Source organism: Oxyura jamaicensis, chromosome 2, assembly GCF_011077185.1.
Source record: "Oxyura jamaicensis isolate SHBP4307 breed ruddy duck chromosome 2, BPBGC_Ojam_1.0, whole genome shotgun sequence".
Taxonomy (NCBI): Eukaryota; Metazoa; Chordata; class Aves; order Anseriformes; family Anatidae; genus Oxyura; species Oxyura jamaicensis.
The window spans coordinates 62,805,160-62,826,865 of NC_048894.1; the positions used below are offsets into that span (position 1 = coordinate 62,805,160).

The following is a 21,706-nucleotide window of genomic DNA, read 5'->3' on the forward strand; positions in this document are numbered from 1 at the left end:
GCAGATGGTCCATGCTTGGTCCTAGCTAGAAACTTGAGCAGCAAAGCTTTTTCTGGTGGACCTGAAGGCTATTTAGCTTGACAGCTTAGCTTGTGGGAGCGTCTGCCTGGCTGCCTTGCTAATGCACTTTGTGCACCACTGTCTGCATGTAAATAAGCATGCTGCTGCATGCTAGTACTGTGTGGTCTTGGGGACTGGAGGGTTGCTTTGTGGCAGAATGTGTGACAGCCTGCCTCCCATAGCTTTCTAAATCCAGGAAAAATGCACAGCATGTCAAGAAGACAGTTTTAAAAACATTAAGGAGCAGCAAAGAATCTTAATCCGGGCTGCAGATCTTTGTATGGGGACTTTAACACCAGTTGAAAAGCTGGTTTTAATGCTTATCTCTTGTTTGTGGCTTTTTGTCCCTCCTGTCTAGTTCACCTCAAATAGCTTTGAGACCTCTTGGGCTTGTTCCTTCAGGCATTAGCAAGGGGGGAAATTGCTGCTTATTTCCAGGTGAGGCCAGAAGATGAGGCTTTCTTCAAGCCCTGGGCAGCCTTTACACTGGGAGAGCAGAGTTGCAGGAAGGGAAAAGGACAACACATTCATTTGTTTTTATTTTATTTAAGGGGAAAAAAAAAAGGGGGGGGGGGCAAGAAAAGGTCAAACTTCACACAGAGTAACCTAGTGGAGGAGGGAAAATATACTCCACACGCTCCCCAGAGTGCTAAATTTCTTAAGAATAGCAGCAAAAGGAATGTATACCAAATAAGTGAGTATGACTGCTACTGCTAAGGTATTTTGAAATCCACCACTGTGGTTCAAAAGTAGAGAAATACAGCAAGGTCCTCAGCCTCTTTCTTATATTACAAGGATCTATGTTTATCACTGTGTGTGGAGTGGAGGAATGAGGTATTTTCATTCAGAGGACTAGAGGGTAATTTTAGAAGAGATTAACATGGTGAACGTGGAGGCGAGCATGACACTTAATTGGATTAAAGTATCAAACGTGGGTGAATTTGCCCAAACCCGTGGCATTTCTTGCAGACGTGGTACAGCAAACATGAGATTTGTTTAAGGCACGATAGAGCTGGCATTCCTTGCAGGCTGCAGGACGCCTGTTCCAGCTGCCATCTGCTATCAAGGCTGGGGAGAAGTCATCAACAGTTTATTCACACCTCAAAAAAAAATGTAGCATTAGTTTGGCATGGCGAGTTCAGATCAAATGCACCGAGCTTCTTCATGGGAAGGATTTGCAGCCCCAGTGGAGATGTTTCCTCTGACTGAGGTCCACAGATGAACACGGGTTGTCCCCTACCCGAGGGAAGGGAACACTTTCCACTCTTCATCCATACCTGCATGAAACTTGTCTCTCCTGGCCATAAACTGAGCTCGTGACTGCTGTGGTACCCTGTGACTTCTGTCTCTGGCTGGGATGTACTCTGTGACTCCAGCAAGAAGCATGACACAGGTGTGTGTAGTGCCAACTGATACACAGAGCACCCTAGGGATGCATCTTCTAGTTTAATTGCTTGCTTGAAACTTTGCTTGTAGCTGAGGGCAGCAATTAGCTGTGCATGTTCCCCAGCACGTTTTGTGGGGGAGGCTTTCCAACTGCTAGAAGGTGTGCTTCACAATACTGAGTGGTAACTTTTTGAAGACATTTTTTTTTTTTCCTTGTAATGACACTTTGCAATTGAGTAAATGGAAATTGACAGTCTGAAAGCCAGAACCCTCACTCTCTCAAAAAATAAATAATATTAATTTTAAAAAAGCATGTGGTGGGAAGATGATGAGGCACCAGGCACTAGGTTTGGGGCTCACATTCCATGGACCATGGCTTGGCTCCTTCTAGCCTTCTAGATGTCAAGTGAGTCAGGTTGGTCTTTCTCTCTGCTGCTTGCTAAGCTCAGCTTGTTGGTGCAGTTAGCCCTTCCTGATGCAAAATGTGTGTGTAATAAAGCCTTAACACCTGTTGCACAAACTGCTGTAGAGCAACAAACACAGGTGCTATTGTAAGGCTTGAACTTTGCTGTGATTTCTCTCTTGTCTTGGCATGATTTCTCTGTTGGTTAATGTCTGTTACATTTTCCAACATGCCAGCCCCTCTTCCGCGAGCACTGTGATCTGTTAACTGTCTTCAGCTGGGTCTGATGGCAGTGGAGAGGTTTCTAAGGTAAGAATTTGGTATTCTGTTCCTCACTTTCCTTTGCTCAGAGACTTGTGTCAGAGCTCATGCTGCAGGAAGGTGAAGCTCGGCCCCAACCTGCCTACCAAGAGGCAGCAGGCAGACAGGCGTTCCCCTTGTAATGCTTGGATTTGACACCTCTTCCCAAAAGAGCTGAGAGGATAGCCTTGGAGAGCCCACAGGGACCAAGGATGAGGAGAAAGTGGCTGCTTCTGCAGTGTGAAACCTGCCCATGGGATTGGCACAGTGCATGGCGTAGCAGGGCAGGGGAGGCAGCTTTTCTTTCCAGGAGGCAGTCCTGCTTCCTCCAGCTCAGTGCCCAGGTGAGCAGTCACCCCAGGAGCATCCTCTCATCATCCTCAGAACAAAAGGAGGTGGAAAAATGGTTGCCCATTGCTCCTCTGTGTTCAATAGGGTGAGGTTTTTTCTTCGTGTCACATCTCTGAGCCTGGACTGAGGGATGGTGCAATGATTATGGGGGGTAATAGTTTATTTCTTGTGCTGGGTGCCTTCTTTAGGAAAGATGAGGTGGTGGACCTCCAACACCTGCCTGCCAGTTCGTGGTCGTGTTTCCCAGCAGAATGATGGAAATGGAACATATCTCCCACACAGACAGTGTCCAGTAGTAGTAGCAGTAGTTCTTGTGTGCTTCGGAGGCCTGGCACCAGGCTGCATTTGTCATTTCTCTCCTGTCACCACCATTCACAGAGACCCAGCAGAACCCTGAGGTGTTTCTGCTCTGCGTCTCTTTCTGTGTCTGTTTCGTTTTTCTCTGGTGGGCTAATGCTGTGTTGGGGCCCTGCCAAGAATAATTCCCCTGCAATAAAAGAGCAGGAAAGAGGCCTGGCTCAAGTGACTCGACTGTGCTAATAAGACTTAAACTGTGAAAGAACAAATGCACCCTCCTTTCCTTATGTAATGTGTAGGAAATCCTGCCTTCTGTGACTCCAGGAAAAAACTTGAGAATAAAGAGGTTTTTTTTAGATGGTATCTTCTAGGGATACTTTGCAAAGAGGTTTCTTTATGAACGCTACAAGTAGAGATGCATGTTAAGCCATTAAATTGCATCTTATGATATCTCTGAGGACAAAACTTGGGGTGGCAGCAGAACCATTGGGTTTGTGCGGGTTTTGTTGTTATTGTTGTTTTCTTGTCCTCCAACCCTGTGACCTTTGCAGGGACTTTCTCTTTTAAAGGGTGATCGGGGCATCTGGCTTACTTTCATGTGTAACTGAGTGTATTCTTTGAACATCTGAGCAACTGTCCCTAATCAGCCATTTTTACCTGTGTGCCACCTTTAAAGATGAGAATGTGGCTGGGGGAGCGGTGTAGTTAAAAGTCAGCTTATCCATGGAAAATAAAACCTATTTTCCCCTGGCTTTTATTCTAATCTTACCGTGCCACTGCTGTTTGTACCACAAAGCCTGAAATGGAATGGGTCAGTGAGGAAAGCATTTGTTATATATGTGTATATATATATGTGTGTGTGTGTGTGTGTAAAATTTCCAACAGGTGGACTTGATACATCTGGCAGCACTTAATGTCTGCATAGTTTCAATCCACGCCTTCAGGGCTATTCTACATGTTTGTTTCACATCACTGAATTCAAGTTGCAGATTGTAGGTATTCTGGTAAATCAGAGCTGCCAAATTACTTCCACAGATTCTGCAGGATTTGCTGTATCCTACACAGCAAATATCGAATGGATCAGCCAACTTGTGGTAATAGGTAGATGAAGTTAGTAATCAGTGTTTTATTGCCTGCTTCAGGGACAACAAGGCTACAACCTCATCCTGCTCTGCATCTCAGAAAAGTTATGCTTCCCAAGTATAGAAAGCAGAGTAGGCATCTATGCGTAGAGCTGCATCCTGTAAGAAGAAATCTTTAATGCTCTGTGATTCTTCTGTGGTTTTGGAGCTCACAGTACAGTTCCTGGCAGCAGTAGTCTTGTAGCTGCAGCTTAAGAAGAGCAACAGGAGCACTCCTGAAGGCAAAAGATGCTGGTGGTGCTGTCCTTACCAGGAAAGGATGGGAGCAAGCCAAGCCAAGGGGCTACAAACATGGGAATTGAATACCCCCCATTCCTGACATCATGCAAGTGGAAACTCAGTCAGCCCTGCTTAACTAGGGGAAAACACTTTCTCTGCAGCCTGTAATTAGCATTCCCTGAAGTCACTGGGAGCCCTGCCCAAATAACAGTTTCCAGGCTCGGCCAGATGAGCAGAGAGAAGTTGATAGGACACAGATTATAGTGTTCATATAACTTATTTTTAAACGGCTTTGTTCTTCGTAGCAGCGCAGGTGTAAGCTGACATATAGAGGCACAGCGGCCTCACGAAATAATTACAACAGCCTGCAGTAATTTCTCAATGCTATAATATATGGTGGGGCGATGGAGACAAGAACTGTGGCATGTTATTAATAACGGTGGTTAAAAATAGGAACACAATTGCTTCTTCATTTCCAGATTTTTTATTTTTTTTTTAAAGGGGAGACTTTGCCAGCTAGGATTCAAAGCAAGCTCTGATTCACTGGAGAATAATGCTGCTGGCAAAGGAGTGTCTGAGTGCTCAAAAGCTTTGGCAAGGTGTAAGTGAGACCTCCCAAGCAGCTCTTCTCCTGTGCCAGAGGTGAGGATGTGCTTTCCCTCTGCCCAGGTCTTGTCTTTGCCTCCCTCCCCTCGTGTGGGCAGCACGTCCACTCCATGGTCAAGTCGGGTGCCTCTTTCAAGCACGACAAGTATTTTAGAGCAGCTGGGAAGGTCAGCCCTGCTCACCTCATTTCCATCCTTGTGTTGGGGAGGTTTTAAAGGCAGAAGCCGGGCTTCAGCCCTGCACTGCTATTTTCAGTGCTGCTGGTAAAATTAATAGAGGCTGGTAATTAAGAGGTTACTGGAGAAAAATGGTTACCCTGACTGTGCCCCCTGCATGGGCAGATGTTGCAGAAGTTGAACGGCACGTAAATAACAAGGAAAAAATAATTCATATGGAAAAGTACATTTGAGATCATATTGTCATAGATGCTAATGTTGGCCAGGAATACTGTGGTTATTAAACACGTTCTATCTGCAGCAGGATGAGTCCAGCAGGCAGTCCCCAGTGACCTATATGTTGAGTTATTATTTTTTCCCCTACTCAAGTACTGCATTTCTGCATGGACCATGCTCCAGGGCTTGTTGATTCATTGCAGTGACTGTCTACATGGGACAATGCAGGGCTGTTCAGAGACACCCAGCTTTATTCTGAACAATTCAGGTGAGTTTCAGACCAGGCATTGTGCTGCATTTTTCCAGTGCTCCAGCTGAGCTAATTAACCTTGTTTACATCCATGGCTCTCTCCCCCCAGGAGCTGGGCTGTGAGACAGCTGGGCTGTTTGCAGGATCCCAGCCAGCTCACATGGAGCAGGTTTGGGTTCCTCTAGCTAATGCTGGCATACTCATACCTGGTTCGTGAGGGCACCTTGGTGCTCTGCGGGCTGTCTGTCTGCCCCATGTCTGTGTGGGACTGTGAGGCAGTGCAATAATGCCCCCCTGCTCTTTTTGGAGTAAGTCCCGCCAGACAAAGCTACTCCTGGGAGCAATTATTGCCTTAAATTTATATGGATGAGGAGGAATTGGGAAGTTTCATTCTGCTTGCCTTTTTCCTTTCTTTTAAGTGTTTCAGGTGAAGTTGTCTAGCTGCTGTATGGATTCAGCTACAGCAGCTGTCAAAATTGTTCACAGCTGAGCTAGTTTTTAATGGGTTAGTGAACAGCTAATTGATCAACAAGGATTTTGCTTTGTGTTGCGGTGGCAGGCTTCCTGCCCTAAATCCCTTGTGCTTGCAATGTGCTGTTAGTCATGCAAAAAATGACGTGCAGTTTTTTCGCCTAACAAGGGGAAAAGAGCATGAACCTCTCCTGGATACAGCACAAAGAGGCTATTGCTTTTGTTTTAGGAGTTCTTCTCTGGCTCCTTTTTATTTATAGCTGAGTTTTTTCCACTTTTCCCTTGCTGGTCTGTCCATTGTACGCAGCGAGCGCACGCTGTCCTGCTCCGATGGCCTTTTCTCCAGCGTTGTTCATGGCGCTTGCCAGTCCATGACCTCTGAAGTTTGGCTGGTGTAAATGTTAGCCAGCTTTCTGCTCAGCTGGAAGTGGCCTGCTGGTGCATACACAGTAGATGCTAATTTAGGGCTCCTGTTTGGTCTCTTGTTGTGTTCTCCTTAAGCAAATAAGAACCAAGTTCATCTCTAGCTTAATGCCACTGAATCACAGAATGCTATGCCAGAAGCGATTCTAATTTGGTGCTGAAAAAATAACTGCAAAATATTCAACTCTGTTGCTTTTTAATGCATATCAAGGAAGTTCTGTGGTCACAATACATAAAGTGACTGCTTTGTTCCTCCTTTCTCCTTGTAAGCAGACAGAAATGTGTAACAGTGTGAATCGCTGCAGGGGGGATATCCTTAGCTGGGAACAACCCCTACCATCTGATTCAGAACCGCTTGCCTCATAAACAAGGAGGTGATTTTCCGGTGGTAACGCTGTCTTCAGCTGGTGTAAGCAGTTGTGGCTCATCCACTGCAGGCATAGATGGGGTCCACTAGCACAAGGGCCACCTTAGTGATGTCTCTGAGTTGTTCTCCTTTGTGCATGAGCGACGGTGGTAAGGTGCACGCCAGCACCACGGCATGTGAAAGAGAAAGTCTGCTGCACCGGCCCGAGATCCCCACTGCTTATAAAACGTCACAGCTGCTGTTGAATTAAGAGTGAAAATAAATGTCATTGGAGAGCAGGAAAATGCTGCCGCAGCACCTGACTGGGCTTTGCAACCTTTATATGGGCCAGATGGAGTTTAGCTATGATTTTGGCAGCAACAGTGGTGCAGTTTGGGGCTTTCTGTCTATCCATACCTTCCTGCTGGTCCTTTGTACTACTCCTTCCCTTATCTCTCCTTGTGTTTACATTCCCAGTTCATAATCGATGCAGACCAAACTATGAGCAATGCCAACTGTCCTATGCACTGGCCTCCCTAAGGAAAACATGGTGTTGAGCAATGAGCAGGATGGCATCACACCTTCGTTTTCTGCAGCAGAACTGGATGAGGGAGGTTTGAACCCAAAAACTGGGGGCTGGGGTTGTACCTGAGGCAAGAATCCAGCCAGTGTAAAGTTTGGGGTTGCTTCCAACATATCTCACAGGGATCTGTTGAAAAAGATTGTCCTTTGGTTACCAAAAAATAAAAATAAAAATCTAAATTTCTTGCTCTTAATCACTTCCAATTTCTGTGTTGGAAATATTAGCACAGAAAAGGAAATCATGGCTTATGGGACAATATAGAAGTTCTGAGGCTGAACAGTCAGTCCTCAGTCAACAGCTCATGGATTTAATAGATATTTGTGCAGTTTCTACACAGAGCTGTTGGCCATAAAAATGCTGGAAAAACTACCTATAGATAAAGGTTGTACTGGACAAGCAAAAGCCCTATCTAAGCATGTGATATTTCACATTTCTTTTTTAAATCTAGAGCACCTGGACTTTGCTGTGGTTTGTCTCACTTCACCTTCTGCTGCAAGGAGCTTCCAGTCCCATTTTGACTTTTTTTTCTGGTTGGAGTAAAGCTGATTTTGTGAGCTCTGAAGTGCACATCTGTGCACCAATTTAGGCAAAATGCAAGTGAAAGTAAGAAGATATACAGTAATCTGTCTATCGATTCTCAAGTTGAAAGGAAACTGCTTCTATCTTTGATCTGACCCTCACACTTGCCTTCTAACCTGAATGTGCCCCCCTCATTCCTCATCCTTTCTCCAGTCCTACTGAACTAAAGCCTTTTTGCTGGCTTCACTTGGCTTTTAAATTGTCTTGCCACACCTTTAGTGCTTCCAGTTAGCCCAAGTATGTGTTGATCAAGCCTTTGCTTTCAAGCCACTAGGCTTGAATTGTGTTATTTCCCACCTACCAGCAAGGCCAAGAACTCAGTTTCCTTTGATTGTTCTTGATATTTCCTCAAAATCATTCTAACACTGTCTTCTGTTCCAAGATGTGCTGCAGTATTTCTTTCTCCTCTTCTGAAGCCTCTTGGCCGGCAGTTTGAAAATCGGTGTCTTTTAAGATATTTCAAGTTTTAGTCAAAACTGGCTTGAAAACTGTAGCCTTTATTTTGGAGGGTGTTGCAAATTCTGGCAAACAGAGAAGGCTCCTGTACCATTGCTTTGAAGGAAGAAAGTAGTTATGTGTTTAATTTCTGTTCCTCAGATGGGATTAAACTTCCTCAGATGGGACTTTTAACTTCCAGACATGTCGGACATGGAATTACTTTTAATTTGCAAGAGTGATTGTCTAAAAGGAATTTGTATGTACGTTTGGAGCTGAGCAGTACAACCACCCAGAACTATTTTGCTGCCTTCAGTTGAGTCTTTCTGGTTTTGCCAAGTTGCAGTGACACTTTACAATTGCTGTTTCATATGCATCTTGTCTTACTAAAGACAGTGCTTGGAGACATCAACTCTGGGAGGAAAGACTGTTGAATTTGTATCAGAAGGATCTTTTTGTCTAGCAGTTCTTCAACACGGAGTGCTATTAAGCATGTCTCTTAAAAATAGAAAGTACTGAAGGAATATCAGCTCTGTCATGGTGTTGTCATTCGTCTTCAGTGTGTAGATATGGCTTGATTTGGCTAAATCCTGGTATTTGTAAGAATATGACTGAAGTTGTCCATACAAAACTCCCTATGGCTTGGCTTTAAAAATACCTAATGGTGCATTAGTCTATAGCCAGAGCAGCACTAAGTGCAAGTACTGTCCTAGTTGGTATATGTGTGTTTTTCATTGGGAACATAAGTATGATCTGAAAACTTTTCTGCAGGAGACTTGACAAGTGTCTACATTGTTATTCTGTTGTTGGTTTTCTGTTTTCCCCAGGGATGATTTTTTTCCCTAATTTTGAGGTCTTCCCAGGGTCATTGTATCGTAAAGACTTGATCAAATGTTGTCCATAAACTTTGCACACTATATTTACTGCAAGGCAATTTCACAGTGCCTGGGAACAAAGGTCTTGCAATAGCTTGAATCCACTGTCCCAAGAAAGCACAGAGGTTGTTGTTTACTTAGCGAAGTCAGGAAGGGGATCAGTAAAACCGCTGTCTTGTACTTCTGGAGGGCTGACTTAGAGCTGTTCAAGACACTGGTTGGCAGAGTCCCTTGGGAGGCGGTTCTGAAAGACACAGGAGTCCAGGAAGGCTGGGCGCTCTTCAAGAAAGAAATCTTAATGGCTCAGGAGCGGTCTGTCCCCACGTGCCCAAAGACGAGCCGGCGCAGAAGAAGACCGGCCTGGCTGAGCAGAGAGCTGTGGCTCGAGCCTAGGAGAAAAAAGAGGGTTTATAATCTTTGGAAAAGAGGGCGGGCCGCTCAGGGGGTCTACAGGGATGTTGCGAGGCAGTGCAGGGACAAAATCAGAAAGGCCAAAGCTCATCTGGAGCTCAATCTGGCTACTGCTGTTAAAGACAACAAAAAATGTTTTTATAAATACATCAACACAAAAAGGAGGACTAAGGAGAATCTCCATCCTTTACTGGATGCAGGGGGAAACGTAGTTACAAGAGATGAGCAAAAAGCTGAGGTGCTTAATGCCTTCTTTGCCTCAGTCTATAGCAGCAAAACAAGATGTTCACAGGTCACCCAGTACCCTGAGCTGGTGGAAGGGGATGGGGAACAGAATGTGGTCCCCACAATCCATGAGGAAATGGTTGGTGACCTGCTACAGCATTTGGATGTACGCAAGTTGATGGGGCCGGATGGGATCCACCCGAGTGTATTGAGAGAACTGGCGGAGGAGCTGGCCAAGCCGCTTTCCATCATTTATCGGCAGTCCTGGCTATCAGGGGAGGTCCCAGTTGACTAGCGGCTAGCAAACGTGACGCCCATCTACAAGAAGGGCCGGAGGGTAGACCCAGGGAACTATAGGCCTGTTAGTTTGACCTCAGTGCCAGGGAAGCTCATGGAGCAGATTATCTTGAGTGTTATCATGTGGCAGTTGCAGGGCAAGCAGGCGATCAGGCCCAGTCAGCACGGGTTTATGAAAGGCAGGTATTGCTTGACGAACCTGATCTCCTTCTATGACAAGGTGACATGCTTAATGGATGAGGGAAAGGCTGTGGACGTGGTCTGCCTTGACTTCAGTAAGGCTTTTGACACCGTTCCCCACAGCATTCTCCTCAGGAAACTGGCTGCTCATGGCTTGGACTGGTGTACACATCGCTGGGTTAAGAGCTGGCTGGAAGGCCGGGCCCAGAGAGTTGTGGTGAATGGAGTCAAATCCAGTTGGAGGACGGTCACTAGTGGAGTCCCCCAGGGCTCGGTACTGGGACCAGTCCTCTTTAACATCTTCATCGATGATCTGGACGAGGGTATCAAGTGCACCCTCAGCAAGTCTGCAGACGACACCAAGTTAGGTGCGTGTGTCGATCTGCTCGAGGGTAGGAAGGCTCTGCAGGAAGACCTGTATAGGCTGGACCGATGGGCTGAGGCCAACGGTATGAAGTTCAACAAGGCCAAGTTTAGGGCTGCGATGCTGGTGAGGGGCCTGGAGAACAAGTCTTACGAGGAGCGGCTGAGGGAGCTGGGCTTGTTCAGCCTGGAGAAAAGGAGGCTCAGGGGTGACCTTATCGCTCTCTACAGGTACCTCAAGGGAGGCTGTAGCGAGGTGGGGGTTGGTCTGTTCTCCAACATGCCTGGTGACAGGACGAGGGGGAATGGGCTAATGTTGCACCAGGGGAGTTTTAGGTTGGATGTTAGGAAGAACTTCTTTACCAAAAGGGTTGTTAGACATTGGAACGGGCTGCCCAGGGACGTGGTGGAGTCACCATCCCTGGAGGTCTTTAAAAGACGTTTAGATGTAGAGCTTAGGGATATGGGTTAGTGGAGGATTTGTTAGCGTTAGGTAAGAGGTTGGACTCGGTGATCTTGGAGGTCTCTTCCAACCTAGACTATTCTGTGATTCTGTTGTTGTGCTTTTGTTTTGTGGTAATTTTCATTACTGCTGGTGCTTTGTTCAAGTTGTTCCTCCCAGGTAGTTACTAGGGACTGGTAGAAATCACTGAGACTGGTAGACCTGGGGCTCCTTGTTCAGCAAACCCAGTTGATTCCCTCCTCCTGTGGCAGGCTGCAGGATGCTGTACCTTGTTATGGCATGAGGATGGAGGGAGATGCTTGGCCATGCACCATCACAGGCAGCTTGGGAAGCACAAGCATGTGCAGTTCTCCCATTGCAAAAATAATTGATACTAAAGGAGAATTGTTGAACCTTCCCTCCATTTAGTGCCACCTGAACTGCAGCAGGGAAACAAATTGAATTTGGAAAATACTGCTTAATGACACATCTGTGTACAGTTTCCTTATTCCCTGTTTCCACCCTCCTGTCTGCTGCAGCCCATCAAACACAGCACGTTTCCCTGCCACCCCATTTTAACATCCCCTTTTCCATACTGTCGTTTTGTCTTATGAGTGTGCTGAATGGTAGTCTTGATATTTTAGTACTGTGTTATTGCCTATAGGTGTTAAATCATGAGTTTGGTTGTTTTTATAGGTTGATTTTATTGCATAACTTTAGGAGGCAGTCATGTTAACAAAACCAGTATAAATCACACCTCTTCAGATAACCTGAAATGCTTTCTGTGGAGTAATGATTAGTTTATCCTCAGAATAATCAAGAAATGGGAATGAGAATAGTGTTGTAAAAGGGCTGTAATTTCTACTTCATGTACTTCGTAGACCAGCAGGTGCATAAGTATCATTGAGGAAAAACAGCAAACAGCAGAGCCCTGTTTATATTACTTTAAGCCCAGTATCGATCCAGGAAAACTGTCACCATTGGTCAGAGTGCAATGTTCTCACTTATGCTCATTAGGGGTGCCTTATGCTACTTTGCCACTTCATCGCCATTTTTTTGGTGTTATCACCTATTCAGGCTGGAAAAGAAAGTGTACTGCAGCACACTGGGGTGGAGGAAGGCATGAAATCGCAGCAGCTGGCAGAACATCGGGGTGAAACCACAGGGAACATCTTCGTAGGCATCCACATGACTCCGATTCACATCATGCACATAGCATGCTAAGAGCTACTTTATTGGCCTCCATAACATGGGAAGCATGTGTAAAGCTGCATGAGGTATAATTTTGTACTGCTGGGCTGAGCCCAACCCATTTCATGAAGCACTATATCTTCCCATCATCACTTTCTGAAGTATGATTGTACTTCAGTTTTAATATCTGGGGAGTTCCTCTTCTGGCCAAGCAGGCTTTCTCATTCCCACAGAAGGTTTGTGTTTCTAAGTTCATTTTGTATTGAAGCCTCTGACCTAAATAAGATTAAGAAGCTGGACAACACAATTAACACTGAATGCCAGAGAGGAGAAGGAGAGGAAGAAAAAAAAAAAAAAAGCTGAGCTTTAGCCACTGTTCTCTGCATTCACAGGCATTGTCTGTGTGCAGTGCTCTTGTGTCCTTATGCTTTAAAAGCCATTCTTATGTCCAGACATCCCCAAGCCTGGCACGCAGGGGTACTCTTTGACTGGGAAGCTTTCAGAACTTCTTCCTGTGTGTCATTGTGAAGTTCGAAGCTGGGACTGGTTCCAGCTTGCTGAAGACACTCCGCCACTGTTTCCCCCTAATCCCCTCCTCCTTGCAGAATATGGTGTTTATGGAGGATAGCATGTTCTCTTGTATGCTTTCTGTGCAGAAACACAAGCAGCAGTTCATGGGAATAATGTAACCCTGAATTAGTGATGAGCCAAGGCAGAGGGCAGTTGTGTGGCGTGATGGTGGACCGACTGGTTGGCTCCATGGATTTCTCCAAGTGATGCTTAGCTACCAGGGCTGCCTCTGGGCAGGGCTCAATGTCTCTGCTCACTGGCTGACCATCAAGAAGCACAGACTTTTGGCACCATGGGCCTTCTGGTTTTCAGCATGAAGAAATAGTGCTTCCCTCTTGACCCTGCTTGCAGTCATTTGGGGGATTTGCTGCTGGTTTGCTATTTCTTTGTGTGCAGGTAGCAAGGGGAAATAAAAGCAGGTTAATAGAACAGGGAGGAGAGGACTTTCTACTGAACCAGCCTTTTTTCTTCCCAAACCTGAGTACAATGAAAAAACAAAATGTTGGGCAAAAATATATATTTCTGTATGTGCATGTCTTTACAAGGGCATCTTTTAGCACAGAAATTTAGCCATGGAAGCTTGGATTACATTATTTATAATTCCATGATGTTGTGATAATTGTATTATTGATCTCAAGTGGCATTGAGATTAACCTGACTGGTATCAGGAGTGAAAGTTGCTGCTCCAGAAGATTTTGTACAATTCTTGAAACGTTTGAGAGCCTAAGGAGACAAAGCAGATAAAGGATGAAAAGCAAATCTATCCCAGTTAGGTTATTTCCCCTTTTCCTGCCTTCAAGCAGTGAAGCAGTTCAGGTGGAGTCAGAGCTTCTTCCAGTACGCCAGGCTGTGCTTCTGTTCCCTCTCATTCACCTTCTGATATTAATTTATTATCTGTGGGCATGTACAGTGCTAAAGGACTTGATGTAAGGAGAGAGGAGGCTGGAGTGGGATGTGGTCTGAGGTGCATGGAGGTGTGATGGAGGAGCTCATGCACACAGTTCAGCAGTTTATCTTCTCTTCAGAGTGTCTCCTCCTAATTACTAGAACCTGTGAACAGTTTTAATCATGAATACCGGCCAGTTCCACCCTGATGGCATAACAACTTAGAAGTCACCTCTACAGGACTGGGCCCAGTCATTGCCAGTTCTGAAAGTTCAAAAACCATGAAGAGAGCCCATAAAGAAATAAAAATAATAACAGGATTAATTGGAGCTACATCTACCAACTGTGCAGCCAGTTGTGATCCAGAGACTGAAACCTTTTGCAGCTATGCCTGGTGGAAGGGAAAGAGCTGCTGTCTGCTCAGAGAAAGCTGAGAGGGGTCAGGATGTTTCACAGCGAGGTCCCATGTCCAGTGACGCCAACACAGGAGCCATCTGCCCTGGGCTGTGTAGCATGTGTGCTGACTTGGCTGCAAGGCCCTGGCAGACAGAGGCGTGCTGCTGCACCCCTTCCCGTTAACCCACATCCCTTTTGCCTTTCACATCCTGTAGGCAAGATGGGTGTTCCCCTTCTTGAAACGGCCTTTTGAACACTGCTGTGTTTTGGGATGGGGGTGGGGAGAGAGGGAAGCCAAAGCCAGACACCCCTGCAGGTGGGTTGCATGCCATGTGAGAGGTTTCCTCAGGGCTGAGCTGGCATTGAGGTTGTTGGCAGCAGTGTTGACCATCTCTTCACTGCAGTGTTTTCCTGACAGGGGGTTGAGTGTTGGCTCACCCCATGAGGTTACCAAACTCCTCTTCATGCTACCTCTGTTCCTGTCATCCCTGCTTACTCATTGCAGGAGGCTGACACCCCAGCTCTGCCTCCCTTGCCGTGTGGCGGGGCAATGTGGGTTTATCTGACTGCTTTGGGACCAAGCAAAAAGTCTACCAATGCTGTGTACACACCTGGAGAGCAGCCTTTTTTTTTTTTTTTTTCATAAACCTGCAGCTGAACCCAAATAGCCCAGGTTTCTTTGCTAGGCAGGAGGCGAGCAGTTGCTGGTGGCTGTTTACCTGCTTGGCCCACGGGATCTGCCAGCCTTCAGCCATTGGGAAGGCAGGATGTAGCCATAGGCAGTGATAGGATGAGGAATTCTATCTAAAGGGGGTTTTAAGCTGAAAGAGGGTAGATTTAGATCAGACATTAGGAATAAATCCTTCGCGGTGAGGGTGGTGAGGCACTAGGACAGGTTGCCCAAAGAAGCTGTGGATGTGCCATCCCTGGAGGTGTTCAAGGCCAGGCTGGATGGGGCCTTGGCCAACCTGATCTACTGGGTGGCATCCCTGCCTATGGCAGGAGGGTTGGAGTTAGATGATCTTTAAGGTCCCTTCCAACCTGAGCCATTCTGTGATTCTTCCACTGCTCTTTGGGGCTGTGGGAAAGAGGAATGTATCCCCAGCCCTCATTAGGGGAGAGGGAAGTATCTGTGTTGAGGATGTGCTCCTGTGATAACCTATCCTGGTTTTCCATGCGCTGCTTTATCTGTCTGTCTCAGCTGTTAAACCGTACTTCTGAGCTAAGAGTAAAGTTTGTGCCTGACATATTCTTGCTCTTCTCCAAACAGCAAAAGGAAAGTTTGAAATGCTCCTTTTGGCTCCCTTCTTATACTTTGCTTTTCTGGGAAAGCTGTTCTTAATGTTTTTCTGTGTGATTGCATCTTGAGCTGGTACGTGCATTGTCGTCTCCTCTTGTCCTCCTGAAAGAGGAAGGGATGATGACTGTCTTTTCTCTTTGTAGCCTTCTTTCACAAAGCCTCTTCTTCCTGTGTCAGTACATGCTCATTTTCTTGAGCTCCTTTCCCAGAAGATGATGTCAATTCAAGATGACCTTATTCAGAGTGAGATGCCGAATTGCAATCTTGTCCTCAGCTTTTTCCTTCAGTGAAGTACTCCCGAATTATGACATTTTTGCATTTTCCCCCCCTTTTTTTCTTCTTCTTCCCCTTCAGGCTCGGTGACTTGGCTGGACTTTCCCCAAGTATTGGGGTTCAAGGCACAGGGGAAGGGACGATTTTTAAATTTTATTTCACGTACATAGTCCATAGCAGAGTTAACATTTGAATAATTTTTGATTATTATTATAATTTTTTTTGATTGTTTAAACTATTGAAAGACAGCGAACATCCAAGGAGCCACAGCCAGGTCCGTTGTATAACGGAGTTGCTGCCATATTCTCTAAGGACCATCACCTTCAGCCTGCCATCTCCTTCTTCCTTCTCCTCCTCTAGCAACATGAGCTGTTGCACTAGGTCCATGCAGGACATTGCAGCCACCACCAAGTTCCAAGTCCTGCTGGCACTATACTCAACGAACAGCCAGCCTGGCATGGAGACAGCACCCCCACAAAATGCTACTCTGTGGACTCTCTAACAGCAGGATAAGGCATGGAGATTTTCCTTCTCTTTGGATGTTCTGGCCACCAAGACTGTAAAACAAATGACATCCTGTTGTAGAAATTAATGTGTTGCTGTGTCTTGAAGCTTCAGTACCTTTATATATGCTACACAGCTGCATAAAAATTATTTATTTTGTCAAAGTAAATGGCGAAGGGAATTGGTTAATTGGCTCATGAATGAAAATGAGTTTGGAGGTAGAAAGCCTTGAATTTAGTCATGGAAGAATAAATAGGAAAACAAATGAAATTACCTTTTTGATGCTGTGCTGAAATGCTATAATTATCCATATTAGAAGTCCAATAAACTCTATTAACCTTTCTTACACTGCTAAGACTTGCGTAATGTCAGGCACTTTATTTTTCTCTCATACTTCCAGTAATACAGAGGTTGTGTGATGACAGCTGCTTTTCTATTTTCTCTTTAAAGCTGAAAAGACATGTTTTTTGTTGGTGGGGTTCTTTTTTCTGCCTAACCAAGAGAGATAAGAGAACTTCCTCTTATTAAATCCTGTGGCAATGCAATCCCAACCACATAATATCCGACTGAATGCTGAGACATGTGCCTTTGGCAATTTTAATTTTTATTAGAGAGACAGCATTTCTCTTCTTTGAACATGAATCCTAGTAACCCCAAAGATGTCTGGCTGGATCCTTGCCAGCAGGGGGTTACTTCAGTTCAGCGAGTTCACTCTGCTCAGGGTTCACAGCAGCCTGGATCCAAAGCACCTGAAGCATTTGTGATAAGCAGAGTGAGCGAGGCACGGAAGATGGCAAGAATAATGTGTGCAGCAAAATCTTCTTTTTGTGGCCTTCTGAGAAGCTTTAATTTTATTTTATTTTTAAAAACAAACAGAAAAACAACAGCTCACAGCCTTTCAAAATTGGGAGGATTTGGGGTTTTGCTTTGAAGTTCACTTGCATCTGCTCTAGAAGAAAACCTTTGGTGACAGAGCTGCCAGCACAGTCACAGCTATTGTCCCTTGTTACACACCTGGTGAATCAGATTTGACAAGTGCTCCTTGCTTTAGAGCTTAAACCACCCACAAACTTGCTGGTGAGAGCAAATTCCCCCATAGGCACAGTCCTCTGTGATTCATGCAGTGGTCATTTTTACAGATTTTTGTAGTACCTGTTAATGTTGCTATGCCCTGCTATATATGGAGACAGCATGCTGTATGTATTTGAGCCCCCGTGGCAGTTCGTAGGTGTCCGTGTTCCACCATAGCTGCCTAACGAAATGAATGTTGATTGCAGTCCTCCCAGCCTGTGTGATTCCTTAGGTGCTCTGCTTTGGGTTTTATTTTATCCTGTTTTCTACTTTCGTTGTTTTTAAATAGTGCATGATCTTTTAAGACTAAGCTGTAGCTGTTCAGTGTTTGGGGATTTATTTGACACTTTAAGAAAGACGCAGCCTAAAACTGCTGCTGCCTGCCCGAGCCTTTCTGAGAGGGAGACCATGGATTTTGCTAGTGCTTTCCCATGCTTCTAACCTAGTACTGGTCAACCGTGTGCTGAATGTCAGCCAAACCTGTCCAATGAAATGAACCTGGTTCTGCTAGACTTATTCTGAAAAGTAACTACCAGCGATGGCTAGGTCTTCAAAGGAAACTTAAGTTTAGCTCTATGTCTCATATAGTTTTAAGTTTTGAGTTTCATGTGCCCCATTTTTGAGTAGTGCCAAAGATGCTTTAGGTTTCTGTTCATTTGACTTCCCCTGATTCTTCCACCTTAAAAAATCCTTAGCAACATTTGCCCAAAACTGTAGCCAGAGTTATAGCAAGGAAATATTTGTCCAAATTAAAAAAAAAAAAAAAAAAAAAGGAAGGGGGGGGTAGGGGAGCACAGAGGCTATTAAAAAGTTATACCAATGACCCAAGTAGCAAAGAGTAAATGCTGAAATAATGGATATTGCATTAAGGCTTTCCTTAAATCTGAAGTGGGAGTCATTTGCACTATATAATTAGCACTTACATGCATTCATATACTGTGAAATGTCTAAACAAAGCATTAAAAATTGAAGTGGTCTAAGAGCAGAAGGCAATGGCTTGGGTTTGTAGCCACTCTGGATGTGTTCCATCTCTGTCTCTTCTCTGATGTGATATTGGAGAAGTGTCTTCACTTCTCTGCAGCTTCAGGCATATTCTCAGCATCGCTTAAGAAACACGTGTTTCTGAGATCCTCTCTGTAGCTGTTTGTTCCTCTTTCTCAGTGCCCAGTGCTGATCCAGGTTAATCTGGGAGCTGCCTGTCTGTGAAGTAAATTGGCTTCACTTAAATAGCTGCTGAACATGGCTTACTGATTGGGAGTGGTGACTGTTTAACCCATTTTATCTGCAGTTGCAAGAGAAAGTCAGACTGTGCCCTGGCTGCCCGTTCATATGTGCGGGGGCTGTGCTGCTTGCCACCTTGGTGAAGCACGTGGAGATGCACAGGTTGCAGCATGTGAAGGCTCCAACTTGAAAACACCCTGTCAGGAAAGCTGTTCCGTGGCAGGGAAGGGACTCGGGGACAGGTCTGCCACATGATGTTCTCTGGTGCCTGGTCCAGCACGTGCTTCTGCCCCTTTTGGGGAGGCAGGGCTATGCCACGCGGCTCTTCCAGGAGGGCACACCTGACTCTAGAGGGGGGAACGGGATGCCTGGCGGTGCTGAGAGGTTGTGTTGTGTTGCTAAGTGGCTCTGCTGTACTCCGTCAAGGCCTGGCCACACCACCCATTTCCTTGTACGGTGCGATAGCTTATCAGATTGGATAGCTTGGAGACTGACACTGCGGTGCGTTAAGCTTTTTTTATTGCTGTGATAAATACAGCAATTGTATTTGTCTTTAAAAAGTGGGGAGGTCATGACTGATGTCCTTGAGCTAGCATAAATTGTACTAAAAACTACATGTGGTCCTGGTTTCATTGCTGTTCTATCCTCACAGGGTCCCCAGACTGATGACAGTCTGTCTGAGCTGTGGTGGAGAACCACCACTCTGTTGACCGAGAAAAAAACATGAGCTGCCTTGCTTGCGTGCACAGTCCTCAACTGTAGGAAAGCAATTATTACATGTCCCATTGTACACAGCCTTTTTTGCAGTCGTCGACTGAAGGATGATTAATCCACTTTTGTAACAGCACCCATTGTTACTAGCAACATAAACTTGTTAGGTACCCATATGACACTCCTAATTTGAAACTTGTTATTCCACATATAAATATTCCACAACTTAACACTTTCAATGATACCCTCCATGAGATCAACTTTAGATTTTACTTTCAGGTCTTTTTTTTTTTTTTTTTTTTTTTTTTCATGTCATTTTAATGAGATTTTTCCACTGATGAGGTTCATGCTGGTCTCAAACTCATGAGATACTAGAACAAAAAAGATTACCATGATAAGTGAATGTAAAATTACTCAACTGTGCTATTTTCTATGTGCATATTAGAATAAAGGAAAAACTTTCAGCTGTGCTTGCTTCAAGGGAATTCTTAATATGGCACACTAATAAGGCCATGCCAGAAAAATGCCTTGCTTCTCAGGAGCTCAGGAGAGGCTGAAATAAATGCTTAGGCAACCCCCTTGCTCCTCAGGTGTGATGTGACTGTGGTTTCCTGGTGGGTGACACATCCTCTCTGTAGCATTTGCCAGTGAAAAGTTTCACAAGGGAAATATTCCATGGAGAGCAGCTTCAAACCGACTAGGAAGCTTGGGAGCCACCAGATGAGATGGCTGTACAGACAGTGGTGACATCCTGTTATGTGAGATGGGGATGGGGCAGGGGGAAGTGGAAAAGCTGCTTGGCTTCTTTGCTGTGTGTCTCAATGTCCTTTGAAGAGACTGGCACAGATCATGGTCAGGGGGAAAAAGTACATTACTTGATTCATCTGTCTAATCAGATAAAGCTATTCCTATGTCAATAAAGACTGTTATTGTACTATGTATTTACTATGTGTTACTATGTATTTACTATGCAGGGTAATTGTCCTTTATAATGAGTAATACATTTTCATGCTGTATAACAGCGTGTAATTCAGGGGGGTGGATACAGTGGCAGATGGTAACCCTTCAATCCAGAAGATCCGGGGGGGCCAATCCAGAAGATCCTGGAGAAACATGACTGGGCCAACAGAAGCTTTATGAAGCCCAACAAGAAACCCAGATTCCAGCACTGTGGGTGAAATAGCCCCTTGCTTTAGTGCAAGTGGGTGGTTGGCTTCCTCACTCAGAAACTGGTGCAACACTGGAAGAGGTCTCAAGGCCGTAGTGTCTCACATTTTTGGAGGTTCTCAAGACTCAACTGGGTGAGGCCACAGCTGACCTTACGACAGTTCCTTGTGATAGTCATAACTTTGAGGGGCTTGTTGCCTCAAATGGTCCCTTCTGACCAATGTTTCTGTATTTGTGGTACTACTGGAGACAGAAATTCAGGATTTGGTTGATGGAAGATTCTTCTCTGCACTGCACACAGTTTCCAGGAATTTTCTAGGATGCAGTAGGGAAAAGTGAATGGTAGTACTCTGTGAAATAGGCTGTAACATGCTCTGCTATACGTTTGTAGCATACTTTCATTTTGAGTGTTGAGTGGTCTGTCCCTTCTGCTTAGTATAGCTCTGCTGGAAAATCCTGCCAGCAAACCGAGCAGATGCTTTGTGGAAGAAAGCAGTTGTCTGGGAAAGTGCTGAGTGAGCCATTTGCCTGACTTTGAGAGCTGAGGAAGGTTTACATTCTCGTCTGGGTTAGAGTTACAGATATGTGATGCATCCTCTGGGGGGTTAAAAGCTTTCTGTGTTACTCTGATACTCGGAGCAAAAGCTATGTGAGGCCGTGGGTTTTGGCCAACCTGAGGCTTGAGCCTCATGTAGCCCCTGTCGCTCTTCAGAGCCATCGTTACAGGGAAAATAACCAGACTGATAGAAAGCCTGCCTGGATTGCCATTTGGGTAAATATTACAAGTGACACTCCCAACGCCCCATAGGCTCCTTTCTCCACGTCATTGCAGTATCATGCTATGTTGTAGATGAAGCTGGCAGGATACTTTTGTAATTAATTCTTGGCTTTTAGCTTCTCACCTTTTTGTGCCAGTCGGTTTTCTTATCTCATTTGTGCTTTCTGTGGGCTCTTACAGATGTAACCTCAGCATCATCTGATGCTTATTTTCTGACTTACAGCAGCCTTAGCTTTTCTGGTGACCTTAGTGTGTAGCTTCTGTGGAAGCAAAACTCAGGATGATTTGATACCAACTCCAGTTGCGAGTTGTCTAATTTAGTTGTCTTCAATGGCATGTCTGGATGCCAAAGGCTTGGGTGCCTGCAAAACAGAATAGTGCTGTCTTTACTGGTATGGGAAACTCTTTTTTTTTTTTTTTTTTTTTCCTTTGCTCCCTCTGCCTGCTTCTTTTGACAGTTTCCAATTTCTTTACTTCACATTTCGGAATGTGCAGTTGACCTCAGTTTTAGGAGGATGCATGCCTGTTCGTATGCCTTCAAAGCCTGGGTACAAATTTTTATATTTTATTTTATATTTTATTTTATATTTTATTTTATATTTT

General features: G+C 45.0%; 1 protein-coding gene across 2 annotated transcripts in view; it reads left to right on the forward strand.

The window, feature by feature from the left end:
• EEPD1 (endonuclease/exonuclease/phosphatase family domain containing 1) overlaps window positions 1–21,706 on the forward strand; it is a 69,660-nt gene that overhangs the window by 3,593 nt on the left and 44,361 nt on the right. Inside the window, exon 2 of one of the 2 annotated variants that reach the window (XM_035318091.1) lies at window positions 2,950–3,039. The exons of the other annotated variant lie outside the window; for it this stretch is intronic. Within the exon in view, the coding sequence (XP_035173982.1) occupies window positions 2,950–3,039 (90 nt within the window). The remainder of the gene's footprint in view (window positions 1–2,949; window positions 3,040–21,706) is intronic. 2 annotated transcript variants of the gene reach the window in all.